Source organism: Coturnix japonica, chromosome 16 (genome assembly GCF_054131305.1).
Source record: "Coturnix japonica strain WE chromosome 16, WE-NBRP24, whole genome shotgun sequence".
Taxonomy (NCBI): domain Eukaryota; kingdom Metazoa; phylum Chordata; class Aves; order Galliformes; family Phasianidae; genus Coturnix; species Coturnix japonica.
In genome coordinates this window covers 8,175,758-8,201,870 of record NC_140678.1, presented here as the reverse complement: position 1 = coordinate 8,201,870, position 26,113 = coordinate 8,175,758, and the positions used below count along the sequence as shown (strand labels likewise).

Here is a 26,113-nt window from a genome sequence, read left to right as displayed (position 1 = left end):
GAGCTACACATTTATCTTCTCGTGTTGCGTTTTTCCGTGGGAGAACTGTAGATATATAACAAATCTGATGGACATCTGTATTTCACATTATGAAATACCTGATTTTAGAATGGTTTGCTAAAGACAGAAGAGCAATTCTGAACGTAGCAGGGCTGCTCAGACTGTTTGCGGAGAAGTATCAGTTTTAAAACTGGGTTCTGTTGCTGAGTTGGCATTGTATGTCAATTGTTTCTTCACTTCTTGTGAGATAGGAAGCCAATAGAGTATATAAAGTGAATGAGGGAAAGATCACCACTTCCTATGCTGTGCTTCGGTGGGGAAAAAAAGCACTTAGAATATTTTGTTCTGCTCTAAGAAATAAGACATAGAAATAGGAGGTCTCAAACACATGAATACCCACATGTGCAAGGTCATGTTGTGCACTGCTGTGCCTGTCCAGATGGACAGAAGTTGGTGTCAGGCTATGGGAGTGTAGCACTGCAATGACAAACTTTAGTACTTAATTGTAGGCTCTGCAACTCGGTGTGTTTGGGGAGTATATGTTTATTTCTAGGAGGAGGAAAAAAGGCTTAGTGCCTGTTGGTGTGAAATAGTCAGCAGTTTCTGTCTGTGAGAGGACTTCATAATAGCAAATGGGCTGCTTCTGGAATGGGGACTCAGTCGATTTCTTATTATTGGTTTTTAATTTTATGGTACATTCATGCATTTCCTCGTGCCCTGGAGGAGGCTGCTTATTGCCAGGACCTTCTTTTTACTCTTCTTTGACAGGCCAGAAAGGCGCTTTTATAAATCTAAGTTCATTATCCAAACACAAGTGTAATTATTAACACGACAAAGCTAAACTCAGAGAAAATGCAGCTCATTCAAGGACTGTTTCAAAGGATGCCCACTGGGTCAAACCCAACAGATCAAACATCCTGCAGCACTGTAAGGATTAGGTGTCAAACTGCAGGATATCAAAATTGCTGTCCTACGGTCCCGCATTGCAAAGTGAATTATCTTGAGCCGATCAAAGAACACCTCTCCCCTCTCATGCTTACTGCAGTGCTTGGAATGAAAAGCTTCTTAAGAGTAGTTTCCCAAGGTTATGTTTCTTCACTGCTGTGTATTGAAGAGGGATGCATGTTGTGTGTTTGGGAAGAGTGGGGCAGTGGTAGGAAAGAGGCTGATAAGATAAAATGCAAACCCCACGTTGTTCAAGGAGTGTCACAGATAATGTTCATGTCTCAAAGATATCTGGAACTTTGGAGACTGAGAGCACAGGTGGCAGAGCATGCTGATGGTCGGTGGTGTTTCTGCTGTGTGTGTCTTTATGCAGCCTTTCTCATCTGCTTTTGCCATTAGTCTGCCATATCGGATGCTCAGAAAGATGCATGGGCTCCTGTGTGAGGCACAGGCAATACATTTGGTTTTAGGGACTGCTTCCAGTTCTAGCAGAAGTGTCATGTAAAACCAGGAACTCTTCTCTTGCATATGATTAATAAAATAGAAAACATTGATTGATTATATTTCCAGCACAAACATGAGAGCTTTTGATCCAGTTAGCCAAAAAAAACCCAACAACACCAAAACACCAAACAAACAAGCAAAGAAAAACCCCAAACTAAACAAAATCAAACACCAGAAAAATGCTTATCTGTAAATATTAGAGTTGCAGTGGCTGGTCTGAGGTAAGTTACTGCCTCCAAAGTAACAGCCCTATTTGTAGTATTGCATTTCAGCTTTCCAGAACTCTGAGAGTCACTGAATCGTTCAGGTGGAAGAGAACGTTAAGATCATTAAGCTGGTTCTAAATGTGGGTCTTAAAATAGTGCAGGAAGAGAAGAAAGATGTTAAAATATTCTTTTACGCTGTAACTCAGTTCATTTTGTCTGGATCTGAAAGCTTGATGTTGTAGATGGGGAAGATCGTTTCTAATAAGCTCCAGCTGGTCGCCTGGTTTGGGGATGGGATTCAAGGAAATGGGAGAGGAGAGGAGAATGATTCCCTCTCTCCTTAAGCCGCTCCTACATGGTCTGGCAGGTGGGAATGTGGCTCGTGGTTGTTTCCCCTCACTCATTACTATGAGATACTGGTTATCTTCCTCCCTATTTTATCAGCTTCCAGATGTGACTGTGGAGTACATGAATTGTTCCATGCCTCAAAGTCTAAAATGATACATCTGATCTCTCAGGAGAGTGAGCTGTTATCTAGGAAGGAAGAAAACAAGCACAATGGACAAACCCCAAAAGCTCATCAACCAAGGGCGACATTTCTGGCAGCCTGTGTTTTATGGCAGGTTGCTTACAGCAAAGTTTTTGGGCTCTTGTAGTAGATTTCATCTCTTCTACCTCTATTGTTGGCTTGTGAAGTACCTGCAGCAAATCCTAAAGAGATCGCAGTACTCAGACTGCTTTTGCAAATGTAATGCAAAAAGGCTCCTATGAAGAAGTGGCCTGCAGGTGTTTGGGGAACAAGACAGCATTATTAAAAATGGAATAATTAATCTCCCAAGGCTTGTTGTATGTTGCTTTTACAGTCAGCTGTTGTTTCTAGGCAAGCTTCAGATGCTGCAATCAGTACTTGAAGTCTGTGGAAAACTTGCAGTACGGTGTGTATCTGTTCAAGTGTGTGTGGAATGGGCTGAAATGGTCTCTGCCACCCTTCTTACCCTATGAAAAAACGATGCCTGTTGTCCCAGAAGCAGGTCAGTCTGGACAGCCACATCTTTGCATGCTAACCCTGAATCTTTTAACCTCTGTCAGGGACAAACTTTGTTTTCCATCATAACTTTCAGCTGTTGAGCCGAGTTCCCCTTACCATTGTTATCTCTCAATTGTAATAAGGCATTAATAAGGCTGCAGCTGAAGAATCAAATCCAGTATTGGATGTTGCAAAGTAAGACCTGGAAAGCAATAGGAAGAGCCCAAGGGAAAGCATTAAGAACAATCAGAGGTCTGGAAGGCAAGATTAATCATTAGGGTGGTTTTGTCTGGAGAACAGCATGTAAAGCACATAGTGTTCTTCAAGAACATTAAAGGAAAGAAGAGAGTAATTTATTTCCCATGTCTATAGTGAGCATAGAGAGATGCAGTCAGGTTAAATGGCAGCTTTGCAGTTTGACCTAACATTAATGTCTATAAGCCAAAGCTTGGTATAGTTTCTGCTTCAAGATCCATTTGGCAAAGGTAACAGCTGTGCTCCGAAGTATAATTCGGTATCATGCAAGAATGGAACATCAACAACAAAAATAGAAATTATTTATCTAAGTAAACTTTTTTTGGTAGTAATGCTTAGAGTTGTGTGTTTATGATTAAATGCCTAATTAAATATGAGCATCTCACCTTGATAATTAAGCAATAAAGACACATCAAGCAGTGCATTTCAGGGTGATTATAGTCTGCCTTGGGTGTTACTATAAGGCATGAGGCCAAAGATTAAGTGGCTTAAACCACCTGAGAAATTCATTAATATCTAGTAATTTCCTGCTTGGAGTGTTTTGTTGCTATTGAGAACCAGATTCATACATAAGAGCAAGGAAAGCAGGTCTTAGAGGGGAAATTTAGGTAGTGTGGTTAGAAGTGGCTGAAAGCCATAAGGCTCTCAAAGCAGTAGGTACATGTGGTGTTAGCTTATATTCCTTATAAGAATAGAATGTACACAAATGCATATGTATCTTACCTGCTTTTTCTGTTTGACTTCTCTTAATATATTCTAAATCACTCAGTAGCCCCTATGACTTCATGGAGCTCTGTGCATGTCAGTGCATTAACCTTGACTGGATTCTCCAGGTACCACTTTGAGATAAACATTAGGCAATAAAGCATATTGTGGCTGGTATTAAGCAGAGAAGAGTGCTGAATGTTTAATAGGCTTGTGATTCCATGTGTTAGCTTCATAAAATAACCTACATCGGTGTCCTTCCCCTTGCATCCACCAGAGAGCTTATATTAGTGGGGTTATGCTGGCTTTACAGCACAGAATTATATATGTTGATGTTGTTATTTTTCCTTTTCATCATCCAGGCTTTATGTTCTTCACTTACCTTCTTCAAGCATGTTCTAATTTTGTTTTCTAATTACTCCAACCAAGTCCATTCCCTTGCCAGCACCAATACCTGCGTACAACTGGTTGTCAGTGGGGACTTGGTGAGAGCCTTCCAGCTGGTAGTTTGTGTGCCATCCAATCTGTGCTGCCTGTTTATTTTTGCTTGGATGAAATATAATTGCTCCTCGGGTTGACATTGATAAATGGTGTTGACTGGAGTGTGTTCTGATTGCTTCAGTGAATGATGTGAACCATGTGCTGATTTTTGACTGTTAAACAAACATCTCCTTGGAAGACAGTAGATTATTAACCTCTTGCAACGACGTGCTAATTAGCCACTATAAAAATGGGAGAAAACAGAGTCTTATGCTCATTGGTGTTCAGTGGGGATAAAGTTTCTTGAAGTTCTTGGTAAGATCAGCAGGAAACATGCAGCAGTCGGTTTGTGCTCCCAGAATAGGAGGCACCCTTAATTTTGATGCTGAATATTAGAGAAAGAAGTGAAACTAATTTATGTACCACGGGAACTTCTGAATTGAATCAAATGGATTCTGAATCCTGTATTTTGCTGCTTTCTAAAGCAAAACTGGCATATCTCAGCACAGATGTAATTGCTGTTTCAGAATTAGAACTGAGATTTGGGCTGCAGTAAATGTCTCCGGTTACATTTTGGCCCAAGTCCTTCATTTGAATAAACAAACTTTAGAAGGGTTTTGGGAAGTGATTGAAAGGGATAGATTAGAATTTCCCTGCCATTTCCAATCAGAAATACCTTCCAAGCTCTCTGTTTCTGTCCGCACTGTTTGAAATATCTGACCCTTTCTCTAGTGGTTCTGCAAACATTCTGCCCAGCTCTCATCCCATCTCCCCCCATGCCTGTTTGATAGATTTGTTTCCTCATCATTTATTTGTGACATTTGTCTATGCTTCCTCATTGTCCCCACATAATGCACAAACTTTGGCATTAAAATTCATTTTCAGATACTTCTTTTTCACAGTATTTTTGGATGCTGAGTTCAAAAGGAGGACAAAAAGAGGCAGGTAGCTGCCTGCTTCCCAGCATCAATGACTGCTGGACCTACCGACCTTAGGGGTCTTAGAGGCACATAGAATCTTACAACCATAGAATGGCCTGGGTTGAAAAGGACCACAATGACCATCTGGTTTCAACCCCCTGCTATCTGCAGGGTCACCAACCACCAGACCAGGCTGCCCAGAGCCACAACCAGCCTGGCCTTGAATGCCTCCAGGGATGGGGCATCCCATCTCATCTCATGTTCTGCTTGAAGCATGAAGAGATGCGAAGGGAAGAAGCTGCATTCATGAACACGCTGTTGTAATCCACAGGTATCTTCAAGATGCTGCAAAGTTGGAAGGATTAGAAATAATAGTACTCCAAATGCTCAGGGAACTGGAAAGAGACGTGGGTTGTGGAGAGGTAATTAGATGTACGTGTTGTGCCTCTATTGGCCAACATCTGGGCAGAGAGTGAAAATTAATAATTTACACATTTGTAAACATTGAGAGGGAAGAAGAATTTGGGATGACACCGAGAATATGGCTATGAATAGTTGAATGGAAATAAAGAAAGCAAAAGCAAAATAATAATTATAAACCTCAGTCTTGGGAAATGTATTAGAATTAGTAACCTCTGCCTGGGGCATTTAAGATTAGAACGGAAATTGCAGTGCCAGCTCATTTCCTACAGCATGCTTTACAGAGACAGAGGACATTATCTTAATGATCTGTGGTCCTGAGGCAGAGCTAATTTAAATTTCATGTTTGTGTAAGTGTAATGTTTTGGAAAAGAGGATCATTTATATTTTTCTGTCACTTTTTCTGATATCGGGTCTTAGATATGAACAAACGTGTGAGCATTTGTGTTGATGGGTTAGAAGGATGCCAGTTCAAAACGTGTTGCTTCAGGAGGAGTGGTTGTCATACAGAACCTCTTGCATGGAAACAGAATGGATGTGGTGGATGATTGGAGCAGTGTGACAGCACATGTCTTGTTGTGCTTGTTCATTTTACAACAGGTTTTTAGTTAAAAGGCCTTGAGTAACAGGTGGCCAAAAAAAAAAAAAAGTCTAAGGAAAAGCTGTATTTAAAAGGAAATCTGTTGTAAAATAGTTCGGGGACTTCTGATCACGATGTGATTGATCTCACTGGGACTTGCTCGAAGAATTTCAGTCTTTAATCCTCTCTGGTACTGACCACTCTATTGATCACACTCATTGAAGGCCAATCACAGGTCAGTAGCTGCTAATTTACAAATGTGCTTTCAGTCTCCAGACCTCATGAAACTCATTTGGATGCATTAGATAACGAGCAAATCCGAATGCCTTTAGTTTGACTGACAGAGAAATCTCCAAGGCATTGTACAGGGACCATAAAAAGCACCTGTGTCAGAATGCCAGTGCACGCTTTTTTACCCTCCTGTTTGCATGGACTGCTTAAGGCCCTTTTTGATGAAGAAATAATTAATGTATTGCTTCCTAACCCCGATTTCCTTCATCTCTTTGGTCGTGTTTCTGATGTAATGATCTCAGTACCATCTCCACAGCACCCATCCAAGCTACAGTGTTTTTCTGTTGCTTTGGGAGAAAGGCGAGGACTTGAGACCTGTTTCTTGTTTCAGTTGCTCAGTGTATCCCAGAACAGCCCCCATTTACATTCTTTAGTCTGTAGCATAATGTGCATACAAGTTCTTATAATCTGGATGCAAAGTAAACTGTGAAAGTAGATGGAAATAAATGTGTTCAGCTTGCATTCAAATGCAAAGCTATTCAAGACCAATACCATAGTACAAATTGCATACAAGCAAACCAATGCATTCCTGTTTAGTAAGGGAGATTTCAGTGCTATTCTAACACTGCCTACCATGGCAGGGCAATTACACAGCAACTAACCACCCTCCCCTGAGTGCCTGTTCTGTGAGCCTGAGCATGTAATTGAAAAAGCCACAAGTACATTGAAGAGCCACCTGTTTCCTCTTAGGATTATTTAAGGATGTAAATATCTCACTTCAGAAAATCTTAAGAACACATGCAACTATTTGCTGATTCACGAACAATTTATCTCCAAGGTTACCTACGCTAGGACAAAAAGAAAAGGATGTGCAGCAATTGTACTAAAACACAATCCAAAATGGTTTGAAAGCAGCAAGGAAACCTCATAACCATGACAGCGGTTCACACTGTAGGGCTCATCCTGTGCTCCTTCAGCACAGGCATTTCATTCCTGCCCTTCTCTTCCTTACGGCAAATTAAAGTCTATCAAGATTGAAGATGTGTTAAGAGCATGTTCCAATGAAGAGAAGCCAGTGGTGGCTGCTGGTGCCAGGGACGATCAACTTCCTCTTCTTCTTGAGCAGCTTAAAGCAAAATGGATGCCCTCTGCACTGAGATCAAAGTGTGTTTTCAGTGTTGGCAATGGAAACCCAAAGAGAGCAGCTGGTTTGAAAGGAGTTTGTCAGCAATTATATGCACCAGGTCTGTGCTAAAGGGCAAACGTACATTTCTGACAAATGGGACCATTCTACTTTTGAATAACACTTCTGGAAGTGCCTTTTGAAAAGCTTCCCATCTTTTATAACCATTTGAGATTCTAAATAGGTCAGTATAAGCATATCAGCTACGACTATCAGCTGACAAAAGCCTTGCCTGGAGTGGACAAAATGACATCCAGATACAGAACTCAGTCCTTGCTATTGCAAGCATTGAGAATGAACTAAAGCAGAAGTTTGCTAAAAATTCAAAGATAGAAATGCTAAACTAAACAACTGCTGATACATTCATGGAAGGAATACCAAGGTTTGTTTTAATGTTTAGAATTCAATGGCAAATTTAGAACTTGGAGCAGCAAGTGGGGGGCTGCTCCGCCAGGGCTGGGAGTGGGGAAGGCCCTGAGCCTCCAGCAAGACGCTGGCACAAACCAAGCATCACCTCTGCTTCCTATGCAGGTGTTCATTCATAAAAATACACCTTCTGAGACTGAAACACAACAGAGAGAAGCTCACAGCTCTGCTATCTTTAATGTGTAAGGGTTGCATCTACTTAGCTTCAGCTGTTTGCCATCAGCATGAGGTACTCATCAAAGAAAATCCTTTCTATTCCCATTTGATTAATACTGCAGTTCTGGACTGGGAAAAGGAAGTTTTGAGGTAGAAGCAGTCTGTCACTAATGAAAGAGAGCAATTTCCCTTTGTCTTTGCTTGGCTATAGATGATCTCAGTGAGCACTGATATTCAGGTGTCAAATTGGATAAAGCCAGGCTTACTCTGTCATTCTGTGCTCCTGAACACAGCTGTTGTGGCACAAGTTCTTTCTCAGTGGTTCTTTTCTATACGAGGGGATAGACCATGCTTGTGGCTGTGTGGGCCTCACCTTAGTACCATTGACAAGCTGAACCTGGAGTCATTATTGGTATTCCAGTTGCTGAGGCAGAAATCCAACTCTTGAATAGCTCTGGGACTGGGGTGTTCTATTCCTGTTGCATCTGATCCAGCTGCGGGATGTTCCCAAACTGACTGACATTTTGCAAGAGATTCAAATGAAACAGAAATATCACATCACAGCAATCTTTGTGTCAGGGTAAGTTGGAAGCTTTCAAGTGTGAAGCAGAATGGCTGCCTCTTTATTGTATCCGTGGGCCAAAAATTTCTTTCCTGCTCAAGGATTTTTTTCCTACTGGATATAGGTAGAAATTGAAGGCCAGGACACGTGAGTGTTCCCTTTTCTCATGTCACGGCTATTGATGAATAGCAGACCTAAGATGTTTTTAGTATTATCCTGTACTCCATTTAAAACTTAGGGGTTGGAAAAGTAGGAAAGAGATTTGTATGCACACTGTAAGCAGAGCAGCTTCCATCACACTGCTGCTTCAGATGTGGAATGATGGGATGTGAGCTCCTCTTCTCAGGTTGCCTGATTAGCAGACCAGGATTAACTGACAGGGCTGACTTTTTATCACAGTGACGTACAAGATTGGAAATGCCAAAGATGTATTCTTATGTAAAGGCTGGTATTTCAGCTCATGAGCTAAGTAAGACTGATTTATGGTTATTTCTACCTGGGTATTAATTTCTGCCTATAATAGAAGCACCAGATGTGTTCTGTCCACTGCTGCTGAATGCAGCTTTATTTCACTTCTCAAAGCCATCTCCTAGGAAGTTGGATTTGTCATATCTTGGATAGGAGGATTATTATCACAAGCACAATAACTCTGTGGCTGAACATTTCCTTTCCTCCGTTTCTAGTTCTTTCCTCAGTACTTGTTCTCTGATGGTTTGTTTGCATATTTACTGCATATCCATGTTTTTTACTGCTCTCTGGTGTTACTGTCTGTGGGTTTTGCGGTTATCCAAAGGTGATTTGTAAATTACCTGTTGGACACATAGCCCAGAAGAGCCTGGGATTCAGCAGCAGCTCAGAAACCAGCATTTACTGAGTTGGTACTTGCATTGCAGCATATGTGGCTACTGCAGCCTATTTCAATGGCTACACTGCTAAGGATGCTCAACCCATGAACTTCAAAGCTCAGCTGGATATATACATACATACATACATACATACACATATATATATGTATGTATGTATATATCCAGCTGACCTTTATATATATTATATATATATAAAGGAAGTAGGTAAGAGTGCTTAATGGGTGACAGACATGTTGCTTTGTCCTCTTATGTCTGAAGATCCAAATTTCCTTTGAGGAAGGAGAGAATGCAGGATGTTCTGTGCTTGTGTAGGGGGGTCTCAGTCCTATAGCAGAAATTGATAGTTTAGATTCTGGCTTAGGAAGTCAAACCCATCCGCTGTTCGTGGGTTGCTGTAATGAACAGGTCGTGTTAAGGAAAGAAACTACGGCATGGAGCACGTTTCTTTTAATTACTGTCCACTTTGAAATGTGTCAGCACGTGTTCAGCGCCTCAGCTGGGAGGAGCTGCGTCTGCCTCGAGGGCGGGGACACGGGTTGGGTGCAGCTCCCGCAGCGGTTCCTGCTGCTGCCGTCGGGCGCTGACAGAGCCGGGCAGCCCTGCAGCCCGAGGCCCGGCCGCACGTTGGATGCGGAGCCGCGTCCGGGCGGCTGCGGCGGTTATTGAGGCTGCGGAGGCCGCGGCTCCGTGCCCGGTGGGGGCCGTGCCGGGAGATCATCACCGCCCTTGTCCCCCCTGGGCCTTCTGGGCCCAGCACCGAGCACAGGCCGTGCCTGGGCAGACCCTCAAGTACCCACATGGAGAGGTACAGACTGGTTTTGCTTTTTTAAGAATTGCTCAGGTTTTTATTCTTATTATTTTGTGTTGTCCTTTTAAATCGGTTGTGGCCCATTGTTGAAACAAAAGTCCCAGTGGAGCAACTGCGGTGGACCTTCATGCTGCCCTTGAGCCCTTCTTCCCGTCCAAAGCCAAGTCCTCTGCTTCTCTAAAGGAACAGCCGCCTCTGTAGCTTCTGTGCCAGCGCCTGGAGGCCGCAGGGAGCTCGGGGCCGTCCGCTGGACTCCTCGTGCTGTGGTGGTGCAGCAGCTGAGAGGACACCAGTCCCAGTCCTGCCCTCTTGTCAGGGCTCAGCTGGAGGCTGCAGGAAGCTGAAAGCCATCTGTTGGACTCCTTGTCTTGTCCCAGCGCAGCAGCTTCTAGGACAGCAGTGCCAGTCCTTCCCGTCTCCTCAGAGTTAGGGGAAGAAGAGGTGAGAGGTCTTGGGGAAGGCTGAGGATGGAGGGCGGGGAAGAAAGGGCGGCAGGGAGCAGCAGCTGGCGCAGGGGCTCTCTGGCGGATGGTGCCATTTCAACGCCAAGATGGAAATGGAGAGCCCCTGGTGCGCCGCCGATGGATGTAGCAGCGTCGCCAGGCAGACACGATGTTGTGGTGCCTGCCCTGCCTCGATGGAGGTGGATCCACCTCCATGGGTTCCTCTTCCAGAGGGATATCCACCTCCATGGGCTCGACGCTGCTCTCAGGTGGATCGACATCCATCGGCTCAGGTTTGCTGCTGCTCCCCTGAAGCCGCCGCTTCTTTGGTGGAGGAGGATCCATCCTCCTCCACGAGGGACAACACAAAAGGTGGGAAGGGACTTTTTGAATTGCTCCTTGGGCCACAAGCGTGCAACCAAGTCGCGAGTCTACTGAAGACTGATGTTCTGTTGTCAGGGTCCCTGTATTTATAGCGGTTGTCAGGGAGGTGGTTTGTGACATCAGAAAGCTGTGGCAGTTGTGACCGTTAGAATGTCCCATGGTGACCAAAACATGGCTGTGTTGGGCGTGGGGAGGCAATGGCGCTGGTTTTGAAGGAGGATGAAGGGTGCATATGATTTGAAGTGTGAAAAGAAATAAAACCAGGCTCACTGGTGATAAACCATGGGAGAAGTCTCCAGAATTTTAGGGATTGTGTGTTACTGAGATCCTTCCGACATTTCCATGAGTAATAGGGTACAGTGAAGCACACTTGAAATGTTTATACACCAATTCACAGTAGGTGGAAGTAGGTAGAGCAGCTGGAAGTCTTGGCTCTGTCCCATAGCTGCAGTGTCATTGGCATTAGCAAAATGTGTTGGGAAGAGCCCTGTGCCTGTTGTGTCCTGATGGACTGTTACTGACCATCAGTGACAGGCAGGGCAGTTGTGGGAGAGGAAGTGAAGTGTCATCTACCATAGGCCACCAGCCTGGGATGACGACACTGATGATGTATTCTTTAAGGACCTGAGAGGTACCTGTGGATCAGGCACTCTTGTCCTTATGGTGACTTCAACTTGCCAGACATTAAGTGTGAATACCACACAGCTGGTATAAAACAGGTCTAGAAGAGTCCAAAAATGGCTTGTTGGTAATTTCTTGGTACAGTTTCTAGGGGAACCAATGGGGAATGATGCTTGTAGGTTTGTTGCTTTTAGACATTGAGGTTTATGCCCTGTTCATCCCTGGAGATGTCCAAGGGGGTACGACTTATTTGGGGCTTGGCTTGTGCTTACCGTGCTCTATAGAACACTGTTCCGAAAAGAGAGAGTTTCCAAGCTGAGGTTCAAGCCAAAAAGTGAAATCCCCAAGTCAATTTTGATCAGTCACAGGAGGCACCAGTAACAATATCAGTTGCCTCTGTGGAAGGCAAGAAATGGAAATGGATGTCCTCACGTCTAGAACGGAAAAAAGAAGTGGAGGAGGAGTCAACAGAAGATCCAGGTGACAGGTTTGGATCAGCACCGAGAAAGGCAAAAGGAAAAGTGGCATGAAGAAGAGAGTGATGAGGAGGAAATCTCTATTACTGTTTGTCGACCCCTGAAGATGACTGAAATCCAAGGCGTAAGAAAGGAGTACACACGGCACCAGAATGAATCTCTTGTTACCTGGTTGCTTCGCTGTTGGGACAGCTGGGACGGTAGCTTGTTGTGATGTGACAGTCCCTTCCCCATATTCTGGAAGAATCTTAGTGTAATACAGTGGGTGTAGACAAAAAGGCGTAGGTTATATAAGGATGTGTCTGTTTCAATAAATCGCCATTTTGCCACTTCATCTCCTTGGTGTCACTTGGTAATTGGCCTAGCTGCTGCTTCAGTTGAAGGCGAGAGATCGTAAAGAAATTAATGATCATAAAGCCTTCATGTGTATCATTAAAATTCTCAGCTATTAGACACAAACGCTTTCCAGATCGAGCAAGGAACAACAGTACAATTGCACCACGTGTTTCCTTGTGGTGTTACCTATGTGCCCACAGAGAAGACATGAGGAAGTGGCATGACCAGCCTACTCCTGTACTATGAGCACGGGTGAGGGAACTACAAAACAGTCCAACCACCAGTACGGCTGCTCCAGTTATCACAGGTAACCAATAGAGGGGCCCTGCCCTCAGTCAAGGGAGTGGAAGGGATAATAGAGTTTATTGGACTGTGTGGATTTGATGGCCTGGCACATCAGAACCACAAAAACATAAGGCACTGGTGGATACCGGTGCACAGTGCACCCTAATGCCCTCCAGTCATGAAGGGACAGAATCAATCCATATTTCTGGAAATCTCTCAAGAATTGACTGTGTTGGAGGCTGAAATAAGCCTCACTGGTAAAGACTGGAAAAACCATCCTATGTGAGTGGCCCAGGGTTTCCGTTCATACTTGGTATTGATTACCTCAGAAGAGGGCATTTCAAGGATACTAAGGGGTATCACTGGGCCTTTGGAATCGCTGTTGTAGATACGGACAACATTAAGCAGCTGTCATTTTTACCTGGCCTGTCAGAGGACCCGTCTGTTGTGAGGCTGCTACGAGTAAAAATAAAAGAGCAGCAGGTACTGATTGCTACAAAGACAGTGCACAGACGGCAGTATCGCACCAACAGGGATTCCTTGCTCCCCATTCATGATTTGATTCGCCAGTTGGAGAATCAGGGAGTGATCAGTAAAACTCACTCACCTTTTAACAGCTCCATATGGCCAGTGCGTAAAGCCAGTGGAGAATGGAGGCTGACAGTAGACTACCGTGGCCTGAATGAGGTCACACCCCCACTGAGTGCTGCTGTGCTGGAGAGCAAATAATTCAAATTCTTCTATGAGCCAGTTTTGCTATTAAGTGAAGCAAAGTAAAAGGGCCTGCCCAGGAAATTCAGTTCTTAGGTATAAAGTGGCAGGATGGATGTCATCACATCCCAACAGTGATTGACAAAATCACTGCCATGTCTCCACCAACTAGCAAGAAAGAGACACAATCTTTCCTGGGTGCAGTGGGCTTTTGGAGGATGCATATTCCAAACTACAGCCTCATTGTAAGCCCCCTTTATCAGGTGATGCAGAAGAAGAATGATTTTGCATAGGGCCCAGAGCAGCAGCAGGCTTTTGAACAGATTAAACAGGAGATAGCCTGTGCCATGGACCTGGGGCCAGTACGGACTGGACAGGATGTAAAGAACATCCTCTATACTGCTGCTGGAGAGAAAGGTCCCACTTGGAGTTTGTGGCAAAGAGCCTCAGGAGGGACCCAAGACCAACCCCCGGGACTTTGGAGCTGAGCGTACAAGGGGTCTGAAGAGTGCTACACTCCAACTGAGAAGGAGATCTTAGCCACGTATAAGGGGGCTCGGGCTGCTTCCGAAGTAGTTGGGACTGAAATGCAGCTCTTTCTGGCACCTCGACTGTCAATGATGAACCGGATGTTGAAAGGGGAGGTTCCCTCCACCCATCATGCTACCGATGCCACCTGGAGCAAGTGGATTGCACTGATTAGACAACAAGCGCGGATGGGGAACCTCAATCGTCCAGGAATTTTAGAAGTGATCATGAACTGGACTGAAGATAAAAAGTTTGGAACATCACCAGGAGAAGAGGTGTCATGTGCTAAAGCGGCCCCACCATACATCGAACTACCAGAAAATGAAAAGAAATATGCTCTTTTCACTGATGGATCATTTCATATTGTAGGGAAGCATCGGAGATGGAAAGCTGCTGTTTGGAGCCCCACACGACAGGTCGCAGAGGCCACTGAAGGTAAAGGAGAATCAAGTCAGTTTGCAGAGGTAAAAGCTGTCCAGCTGACCTTAGATGTGGCTGAACGGGAGAGGTGGCCAATGCTGTATCTTTATACTGACTCATGGATGGTGGCAAATGCCTTATGGGGGTTGTTACAGCAGTGGGAACAAAATAACTGGCAACAGATGTGTAAACCTATTTGGGCTGCTGAACTGTAGAAAAACATAACTGCTCAAAAAAAAGATATGATTGTAAAGGTGTGTCACGTGGATGCACACTTGCCCAAGAGTTGGGCTATTGCAGAACAACAAAACAACCATCAGGTAGGTCGAGCTGCCAGAATTGAGGTGGCTCAAATAGACTTGGACTGGCAGAACAAGAGTGAATTATTTCAAGCTTGATGGTTCCATGAGACCTCAGGCCATCAAGGAATGGACATAACATATAACTGGGCTAGAGACTGAGGGGTGGACTTAACTATGGATGCTATTGCACTGGTTATTCATGACTGTGAATCATGTGCCATAATTAAACAAGCCAAGAATATGAAGCCTCTCTGGGGGGAAGGCCAAGGCAAAAGTATAAATATGGGGAGGAGTGACAGGTGAATGACGTCACCTTGCCAGGATCTCATAGTGATAAGTGTTTTGTGCTTACCATGGTGGAAGCAACCACTGGGTGGCTTGAAACATACGCAGTACCCCATGCTACTGCCAGAAACACAATATTGGGTTGTTAGAAACAAGTCCTATAGAGACATGACACCTCAGAAAGAACTGAGTCTCATAATGGGACACATTTCAAAAATTCCCTTAATAAATACTCGGGCCAAAGTTCACGGCATTGAGTGGATTTATCATATCCCCTACCATGCACCAGCTTCTGGTAAAATTAAAAGATACAATGGGGTGTTGAAAACTACGTTGAAAGCAATGGGTGGTGGAACACTGAAGCACTGGGAAAAGCATTTGCATGTGGTGCAAGGATGCTGTTAAAGTTCATATCCCACATGTGCCCTGTGTCTCATCACAGGATGTGGGGTGTGAGAAGGGCCCAGTCTGAACAAGCAGTCAATCCCAGTGAAACTCTGAACTTCAGATCTCTCAGTTCCATTGCCCTCCTGTGCACACTCTCCCATAGTTTGATGTTCTTTATGTTCTGCATTGCCCAGAAGTGCACCCAGTGCTCCAGGTGAGGCTGTAGCAGTGCAGAGCAAAGAGGGACAAACCTTTCTCCCACCCAGCTGGCAATAAATTGCTTGATGCACTTTAGGGGACTGTTGGCCTTCTTGGCTGGCTGGGCACACTGCTGACTCACTTAAAATTTTATGTTGAGCAGGACCCCCAATCCTTTTCAGTCAGACGTCTCTCATGTGTCCAATATACAGACAGTGTTTATGTCCAGGTATACCCAGGTGCACAATCAGGCACTTGTTCTTGTTATGCATTATGCACTTGGTGCTTAGTACCAACTGGTACCCAGTTCTCTGACTTGTCCACATCTCTCTGCAAGTCCTCTCCACCCTCAGTGGAGGCAACAGCACCTCCTCATCTGGTCTCATCAGCAAACTTGCTCAGAACATCTTCTAGTCCTGCATGCAAGTCATCTGCATAAACATGAAAGGAAAGTGGCCCCAAAATGGAACCCTGGGGAACTCTGGAAGTGACCATCTACCAGCCCGATGGAACCCACTGACTATAATCCTTTGGGACAGAACTACTGGCCAACTGCTCACCCACCACTGCTGGTGAACCTGAAAGGCAAAATGTCAGCATGCTGGGACAAACAGACAAACACCAATATGGTTACATATAGCTGCGTCAATTTATTGCCCGAAAAGCCATGATTTTAAAGGAGACAGACAAGGGTGTCCAAAAATCACACACGCTAATTGGAGGAAAGCTACTGCAATAACAACCCTATAACCCCCCTTCAAAGCCACGAGCCATTCATTCTTTTCCTAGAGATGTCCTTGGTTCTCATGCTGTTTATCCTGCTCCGCAGCTGCTGCTCTGTGAACTCCTTATCTCAATCCATGGCTGCTGCTCTGCAAAATTCCTCTTGTATTACAACACACCACATTCTGTTTCTCTCTAGCTGTATGCAGGAATTTCTGTCCAGAAGGGTGCTGGAGAAATAGTATCAAAAGCTCTACTGAAATCCTCAAGGATTACATCAACTGCCTTCCCTTGTTCAGCTCAATGGATAAAGGTATCATAAAAAGACCTGAAATTAAATAGGACCTTCCCCTCTGTATCTTGTGTTGTCTGTGACCTGTCCTTCAGTTGTTTTTCCATAACTCCCACCATCATTTTCTCCAAAATTTTACCAAGCACTGTAGTGAGACTGACAGGTCCATAGTTGCCCGTGTCATCTTTCTTGCTCTTCCTTACAATGTGACAACATTTGCCAGCTTCCTGTCAACAGGTATGACCCTAGATTTATTAGATGCCATTGAAATGCAAGCCCAGAGCATGCTAAAGTGTCATCACTGCAAGAACGTAGATGTGCCATAGCTTTGCAATGCCTTGAAATCCAGACTATGCCACAGATGGAGCAGAGAGGAAGATCTGCCTCTTCTGTTCTGAGCTCATCCTTTCGATAAGCTGAATATCACTATGTACTCCATGGGATCAGGTGCAAAAGACACACTGGGTGCCCTAAGCATGGGGCTGCAGTGGTATTTAGGATGGCCAAGAATACCTCCCTTCTGGCCCTCAGCTGATGCTCCAGAAGGAGCTGTCTATCTCATAGATTTTCCGTCACAGTTTACAAGCACTAGCACAAAACTAGGATCACCCAAGGCACCTTGGGCATCACTGAGAGACTGTGTACGAGCAGTGCAGTCGCTGTGGAATAAAAACCAAGGATTCAGATGAGGGACTCACACACAGACACCTCACTGTGCACATCTGAACTCAGCTAGGTGAACTTGCAGCCCCCGTGGTTCTTTGAAAAACTGATCCCAATTCAGCCCCAGGGTTTCCATCTGAGGATGAGATGCCTAACGCTAGAATAAGGATGGGATGGTCTGTTGATAACGGGACAAATGGAAACGGATTTAAATTAAAAAGGGGAGACATAGGTTAGATGTGAGGAACCTATATTTTTACACAGCAACACTGAAAAATGTTCCCCTTAGAGGCTGAGCATGATGATGGATGGGATCCTGGTTTTACTCTGGGTTTACCCTCACGTCAATCCAGGTTTCTACTCATACTTATCTCTAGGTGAACTCTCACTTTACTCAAGGTTTTACTCACAGTTTACCATCAGGGTGTGTGATCGGGAGATGGGCTGGTGGAGTGACTTGCTGGCATCCCCGAGGGAAGGCTGCCAGGCAGATAGCCCCAGATAAGTGGTTGACTCCCTGCCCTGTCACAGTCAGACAGACCTGACTGATGAGGAGGGTTGGAAGAGAGTCCCAACTCAACATCACAGGAGCCCCCCCATGCCTGCATAGCCCTCGACCCCTGATCCATATAAGCAACAGGTTTGACACTCTGAAATCTGAAGGAGATAAGAATAGGGAGGCAATGGAGGATCTGCCTAGGAGGGAACCTAATGCAAGGCAGTCACTACCAAGCCTTGTGACTTCCTCTGCCATGAAAGAAAGAAGGGTGGTCGTGGTGGGTGACTCCCTTCTCAGAGGAATAGAGGGCCCCATTTGCAGACTGGACCTGAGTTGTCAGGAAGTCTGCTGCCTTCTTGGCTGCAGGTCAGGGACATAACAAGGAAACTCCCAATGCTGGTTAGGTCCACTGATTATTTTCCACTACTCATAGTTTAGGTGGGCAGTGATGAAATTTCTTAGATAAGACTACAAACTATAAAAAGAGATTTCAGGAATTTAGGCCATTTAGTTCACAGAGTGGGAGATCAAGTGATTTTTTGTTCTATACCTTCAGTGGCAGTGAGGGACACGGAGCAGGCTTGGAAAGCAAAGCAATGAACAGTTGTCTCAGAGACTGGTATTGAGCCAGAAACTTTGAGTTCTTTGATCACAGGGCAGTTTACTTGGCCCATGGTCTGTTATCCATGAATGGAACCCAACTGTCTCAAAGGGGGAAGTGAATCCTAGCACAGACGGTAGCGGGGCTTATTGAAAGAGCTTTAAACTAGCTACGATGGGGGAGGGGACAAAACAGGGCTTACCAGATATAAGCCTAGGGAAATGCTGTTTGAACTGGGAGAGAGGCAGATGCCTCAGCTGAAGTGCGTCTACACCAACGCACGCAGCTTGGTCAACAAGCAAGAGGAGCTGGAAGCAACTGTGCATCTGACAAACCATGACCTAGTTGCTATTCCCGACCCATGGTGGGACCACTGCCATGACTGGAGTGCTGTGATGGATGGTTACAAGCTCTTCAGAAGGGATAGATGAGGAAGGAAGGGTGGTGGTGTGGCCCTTTATATTGAAGAGAGTTTTGATGTTGAAGTGCTTGGGCTTCAGAATGAAGTGCATGTTTGTAAGGATCAGGGGAAAGGCCTGTAAGTGTGACATCTTGCTAAAGGTTTCTTATAGACCGCCTAATTGATGGGTGAGGCATTCTATGAGCAGCTTACTGAAGTCGCAAGATTGCCAGCACTCATTTTCTTGGGAGACTACAACTTCTCTGATATATGCTGGGAATATGATAAATAGCAGAGGAATCAGTCCAAGAGGTTTATAGATTGCATGCAAGACAGCTTCCTTACTCAGCTGGTATGAAGTCCTACCAAGTGTGGTTCCTTGCTAGACCTGCTCTTCACTAACAGTGAAGGACTGGTAGGAGTTGAGAAGGTTGGGGACTGTCTTGGGCAGAGCAACCATGAAATGGTAGAATTCTCTATTCTTGGAGATGTCAGAAGGGTGACTAGCAAAACTACTATCCTGAACTTCTAGAGGGCGGACTTTGCCCTGTTCAGGACACTTGTAGCACAGGTCCCTTGGGAGTCGCTCCTTATGGGTAAAGGGGTCCAGAAAGCCTGGACACTCCTCAAGATGGAAATCTTAAAGGCACGAGATCAGGCTGTCCCTGAATGCCATAAGGTGAGCCATAGGGGAAGAAGACCAGTGCAGATGAACTGGGAAAAACTATTGAGACTCAGGAAGAAAAAGAGAATCTACGCCCTCTGGAAGAAGGGACAGGATACTTGGGGAGATTACAAGGAAGTTGCTAAGGTATGCAGGGAAGAATTTAGGAAGGCACATTACTTCCCTGTCCCTTAATCCATGCCCAGAGCTTCTCAGCCATGTCACTGCCAACTGTAAGCTCCATGCAGAGTTCAAGTGGGACACAGAGGGCACAGCCTTCTGCTGTGTGGATGCAAGTGTTGGTGGCACCAGATGGGACAAATCCCTCCCACCATGCCCTCCTGGGAAAATGGCCACCCCAAGAATGGCAGTCTGCATCCTCCATGACCCCATCTGAAATGCTCCTGCACTGATTGATTAAAGGGCTTTAAACCAGGTCCAAATGGGGAAGGGTGGGGAACTGGATGTGACAGAGAAGGGCTGAGGGATGATGTTGGATTTGGAGATTGCAGAGAAAGCCTCTGAGTTGTTCCATAGGACTGTGGGAGGATTCCTCAGAGAAGGTCTTACTGCCAATACCCCATCCTAAATCTTACTGTGTACCCTCTGGGGGTAACCCCAACCTGCTGCTGCCCAAAATTGCCTGTAGACCAGTGCGGGTAGCATGAGAAATAAATGGGACAACTCAAGAGAAAACCACAGAGCATTTCCTTTCATGCAGGCTGCTGATTCTGAGCAAGGCCCTGAACACCAGAACCACAGTGTAGATGCAAGACCCAGACAGGCTAAATCAAAACATGCTTCTGTTAGGGGATGCTTTCTGAAGAGTCTTTACGCTAATGAGACAACCGCAAACATTCACTCAGCGAACTCCAAATCTCTGTGCCTTTGCGGGCCTAGGGTCTTGTTTGTCTCACAGAGACATGGTGGAATGGTTCTCACCTCTGAACTGTAGCAGAGCAGATATCAATTCTTTATGACGGATGGCCAAGGACAATTAGGAAAGGCTGCTGCCATCTGTGAGAGTGCACTGAGCTCTGCCTGGGGATGGCAGAGGAGCCAGCTGAGAACTGATGGAAAGGGCTCAGAGAGGAGAGCAGCAGATTCTGTTCCTTGCTTCCTGATCAGGAAGGACAAGAGGAAGAGGGGAACAAGCAGGTATCTGAGTTACAGCTGGGATGGAATTGTTTTCTTCAGGCTGCCTACTATGGTGCAGTTTTTTGTTTCTATGAGAAGAACAACGGTGATAACACTCTGATGTTTACAGCTGCTGCTAAGCAGCATTGTACAGAGCCAAGGCCATGGTCAGTGGAGGGCTCAAGGAGCTGGGAGGGAACAGACTATGCACAGCTGACTGGAAGTGGTCAAAGGGACATTTTGTAGCACCTGACAGCAAGCAGAAATTGTATTGAAAGGGGTGGCAGTTTATCTCATTCTCTTCTCTTCCCAGTGCCCAACTGAGCATCAGTCTGGTGATGCTGAGCAAGCGCTTGTGCATCAGTTGTTACTACTGCATATAAATGGATATATAGTGATAACTATTACACCTCTGCTTTTATCTCTTTTTTTTAAATTGCTTTGTTACAACCCACAAGTTGTACTTTTTTTCCCCAATTCTCTTCCCCATCCCACTGGGAATGGGACAGTGCACCAAGCACTGTGTGCTGCTGAGCCACATGCAGGATTCAACAACCACCATCATTTTGGTGCCCAACGTGAGACTCCAATGATTGAGATAACAGCACATCTGTCCAGAGCGAGATAACACAGGGCTTTGTGGGAGCTGGAGAACTGCAGGCCATGATGCTGATAGTTTCCCTATTTGTGGAGACTGATGAGTCTTCTCATGAAGCTGCATTGCACAGCTCCTTGCTTGCTGCTTGTTTTCCCTGCTGCATCATTTGTCAACTCGGGATGCTGGATTAGGGTATTTATTTTGGTATGCTGTTTGACTCTGGTTTATATCATGATAAAATTGGCAGCTGACAAAATGAAGTTTTGTGCACATTGATCTCTGATGTCATCTTTGAGTTATGGAAGTTATACTGTTGATAAGATTAGTAATTACACCCTTGACTTGGACTCCTCAGGGAGTCTTGCTACAGAGGAGAGAAGGGATGACACTTTCCAGTAGTCCCTCAGACTCACTCTCACTTCTTTTTGTCCTGGAGATTGACAGCTAGTTCCAATAGCTCTTGAAAATTTTGACTATCCATGGGATGCTTACACCAGCACACTCCCACTGTTACGTGTCATTAATGTGTTTCAGCTTATGTTTCAGATTAAACAGTTATTCAGAAATATCAGTGAGAAATCTGCCCCAAGGTTAGAAGGCTCTGCATGGCAGAGGGTGTGGGATGGTCTGGGCAGCTGCCTGGAGCGGTGGGCACCCCCAGGGCTTTGGAACTTCATCTCCGAGCAACTGCAGGATCCTGAGAAACTGGTAGAATATTGGGGGAAGGTCTGCTGTGGCACTGGTAACCCCCAAGAGGCACAAATGACTGCAGTGTGCCAGATCCAGAGAGCTGGATCTGCTGACAGTGCTGCAGCCTCTGCAACTCTTGGCACAGACCCTGCAGCAGCTCCAAGGTTTTGCCACATGTCCTGCGTTTGCTCCATGCTCTGGACAGATCCCGCTGTCACTCATCCCCTCATAATGAGCTCTGCAGTCACTCCTGCTACAGGTCCTGTAGCTGTTCCAAGTATTGCTATAAGAAAATGAAACAAATTCCTCCCAAGGGAGGTGCACTGTGCCAGGAGGTACAGCCCTGTGGTCACTCCAACCCCTCCAATGAGCCCAGTGGCTGCTAAAACTTCAATCTCAGGTCCTGCGGTGATTCCAGCTCTGGCAATGAGCTCTGCAGTTGCTCCAACTACTGCGACAGCCCAACAGTCACTTCAGTTCCTACAGTGAATACTATGGCTGTTAAAACCCCTGCAACTAGTTCTGAACTTGCAAACAGAAAAACATAAGAATTAGTTCATATATGTTTGCAAATGCATATATTGTATATGTGTGAAAATATACTAAATATATATGTATAAATACATTTGTCAAAACTATTATCCTTTTCTTTTTCTCTTTTTTCTTCTTCTTTTTCTTCTTTTTCTTCTCTCTCTCTCTCTCTCTTTTTTTTTTCCTCTTTTCTCTTTATCTCAACCCATAAACCTTTAACCACAGCACTGCCCCGAGTCTCTTACTGATCTCCTTGGGACTATTCAATCTGATCCGGTCACACACTGAAGAGCACCAGAATATCTTGAAGTCTTCTCAGGGAGCAGCTCCTGAGGTATATTCCTTACACCAGCTTTGAAAGAGGCCTCCAGTTCTCTGGTCCTGCTCTGAAGCAGCCCTCTTGTTATGGCAGTGCCAGCAAGGAGACCAGCCCTGACACAGCCGTTCGTACTGCTGGATACTGACTGCAGCCCCAGAGTGCTGCTGTAGAGGCAATGGGACTGTCATGAGACACACAAGACCTTCAGGACTGCACAAATGAGAGGACTTGAGAGCACTGTGGCAGTGTAAGGAGATCAGAAATGAAAAGAACACGTTGAACTGCTGTCTGTGGCTGTACCTCCCCAAATCCAGACAAAGTAGGAAGGAAGAAAAGCTAAGCAAATGTCTATTTTAAAACCTTTTTAGGTACCTTAAAATGTATTCAGGGAATCTGGTTACATGTTTCCATGAGCTCTTGGATAGAGAAAATGGAAATTAGGTAGGAAAGAAGTGAAATATATTTTTATTTATAAGTTCAATAATATTTTTTTCTTTTTTTTTTTTTTTTGCACGTTGCTATATCTCACACAATCAAACAACAAACGAGGCATAAACCATAAAGAACCATCACTGGGAATCCAATGAGGAGGTTGTGCATTTTATGGAAGCTGGAATAGTGTGTACTGCAGCAACTTCCTGAGAGCGTGCTTGATCTCCCTGTTCCTCGTGCTGTAGATAATAGGGTTCAGGGTTGGAGGAACCACTGAGTACAGAAGTGCCATTGTCAGATCCAGGAGTGCGGAAGAAAAGGATGGGGGCTTCAGGTAGGCAAAAGTGGCAGTGCTGACAAACAGGGAGACCACGGCCAGGTGAGGGAGGCACGTGGAGAAGGCTTTGTGCCGTCCCTGCTCAGAGGGCATCCTCAGCACAGCCACAAAGATCTGCACATAGGACACCACTATGAAAACAAAGCAACCAAAGAATAAATTGGCACTAAAAATGAGAAACACAACTTCCCTGAGGTTGGAGTCTGAGCAGGAAAGCTTGAGGATCTGGGGGATTTCACAGAAAAATTGGTTGACAACATTGCCTTGGCAGAGAGGCAGTGAAAACGTACTGGCAGTGTGCAGCAGGGAATAGAGAAGCACAGTGCCCCAGGCAGCTGCTGCCATGGTGGCACAAGCTCTGCTGTCCATCAAGGTCCCGTAGTGCAGGGGCTTGCAGATGGCAACGTAGCGGTCATAGGACATGATGGTGAGAAGGGAATACTCTGCTGAGAGGAAGAAGGTAAAGAAAAAGAGCTGTGCAGCACATCCTGTATAGGAGATGGCCCTGGTGTCCCAGAGGGCGTTGGCCATGGCTTTGGGGAGAGTGGTGGAGATGCAGCCCAGGTCGAGGAGGGCCAGGTTGAGGAGGAAGAAGTACATGGGGGTGTGCAGGCGGCGGTCACAGGCTACGGCTGTGCTGATGAGGCCGTTGCCCAGGAGGGCAGCCAGGTAGATGCCCAGGAAGAGCCAGAAGTGCAGGAGCTGCAGCTGCCGCGTGTCTGCCAACGGCAGCAGGAGGAACTCGCTGATGGAGCTGCTGTTGGGCATCTGCTGTTGTTCCTGGGCTTGGAGTCCTGCTCAGAGTGCAGAAGATAATGACAAGTCCAAACCATTCTCAGAGACACTCCTCCTGCTATAATATGAAATGTTTTAATTCTCCTACAACAGTGTACGTTTAGCACCATTACTTGCATTTATTTTAATGTAGTTCAGCATTCCTTAAGCAGAAGCAGCAGATGGAGCTCTAACCTTCCTCTTATTATCTTATCCCTTCTCCCTGGATATTTCCTACTGTTTCTTGTCTTATCTTGGGGTAACCAAGTGCTCTTAGGGCCCCTTACCCCAGCTTCAGTGACATTCAGTTTCAGTTAGGTAATGCTGCCTGATTTTAAGATAAATGTATTATTCATGCCTGCAGAAAATGAAGGTAATTACAATTGGTTCAATTATTAGAGTAAGGGGAGACTGAGAGCACATAATGTGTGACTGTTCACAAAACAAGCAATTGATTCATGAAAAATTCTCGGATCTCTGATAGCCCCTTTTAGATTTCTGACTCCAATCCTTTTTGCCCCAGAACAGGAAATGGAAACCCCCCGCCTTGGCTCTCTTCTTGCAAAGTACCCTCAGAAACCTTCAGTTGTGCAGTGGAGCTGTGATCCCCTGCCCCAGGCAGCAGCTGTGGCAGCACAAGCCCTGCTGGGGGGCTCCTTCCCCCAACACGTCTCCCCGCAGCGCCCTGGGCAGCTCCCCGGGCAGGCTGAGTGCTGAGCCTGGCAGGCGGCAGAGTCCCATACCCGGCACACAGCCCCTGGGGCACAGCAGGGACCCTGCTCTGCAGGACAGCCCTGGGCACCCGCCTGCAGCCCTGGCTGCACAGCCTGCAGCCGTGCTGGGACACGCAGCCCTCATGGCTGTGCTCTGATGCTGCAGCACCGAAGCCCTCAGCTGTAGCAGAAGGGTATTAACACAGTAAAGGAATATGCAGTGCCTGCACACAGATCTGCTACTGGATGTCACAGATTAAGTTAACCCTCTATGAAAAGCATCTGCATGGTCTGTAGTGAGACTTACCCTGTCATGGTCTGTGAGCAAACCTCTTGCAGTGAGCTCGAAGCCCTCTCACACCACAGACATCCTGTAAGCTCTCTCCAGTTTCTCTCCTCTCCTTCTGTCACCTGCAGGCTGTGCTGTGCACAAGAGCTGCTCCTGGGCACAGCTGTCTCTCTGCAGCGCTGCACACTTTTATGAGTTCCCTGTGTCCCAGGAGCCTGGACAAGCAAGCAGCAGATGATGTCATTTTTATCCTTCCCACTCATCTCCCCTGACATGTCCCTGTGTCCTCATGGCCAACAGCTCCTGAAAGAAAACAGCATCATGACTGTGCTTTGAAATCTGCTCAATTAACCACCACATGTCCAGTGGTCAGTGACTGATTGGAGACATATGGGGAGTGCTCCCAGAGATCGTTTGATGAAACAATAAGGGCAACCAGACAAGGAAGGTGAGGTTTGGACTTTCCCTGCGCAGGACAGTGATCCAGCTGAGGCAGTGCAGGAGTCTCATCCCTTGACAGAAATCCTGGAGATGAAATGGGATTCAGCTCCCTACACACCCACAGGAGCTGGGATTCCTCTGGTTCAGTTCAGAAGTGCACAAGGAGTTGCCTGCATGTGAGCTCCTGCTCTGAGTCCTCGGCCCTTCAGCAGGGAAGCAGCTGCTCACCCACAGACACTGGGTGATGCCCACCATGCCTGGGCTGCTCCTGATGTGTGCCAGTGCTTGTAAACCGTGTGGTAAGTCCCTGAGACAGACACCTCCTTCCTGGGCATCAGCTGAAGGCCAGAGAGGGGATAG

General features: G+C 45.8%; 1 protein-coding gene across 1 annotated transcript in view; it reads left to right on the top strand.

The window, feature by feature from the left end:
* LOC146758237 (receptor-type tyrosine-protein phosphatase T-like) overlaps positions 1-22,754 on the top strand; it is a 264,795-nt gene extending 242,041 nt beyond the window's left edge. The window contains exon 14 of the mRNA XM_085517409.1: positions 22,674-22,754. Coding sequence (XP_085373535.1) covers positions 22,674-22,696 — 23 coding nt within the window. The 3' untranslated portion in view covers positions 22,697-22,754. The remainder of the gene's footprint in view (positions 1-22,673) is intronic.
* Positions 22,755-26,113: the final 3,359 nt, after the last annotated feature.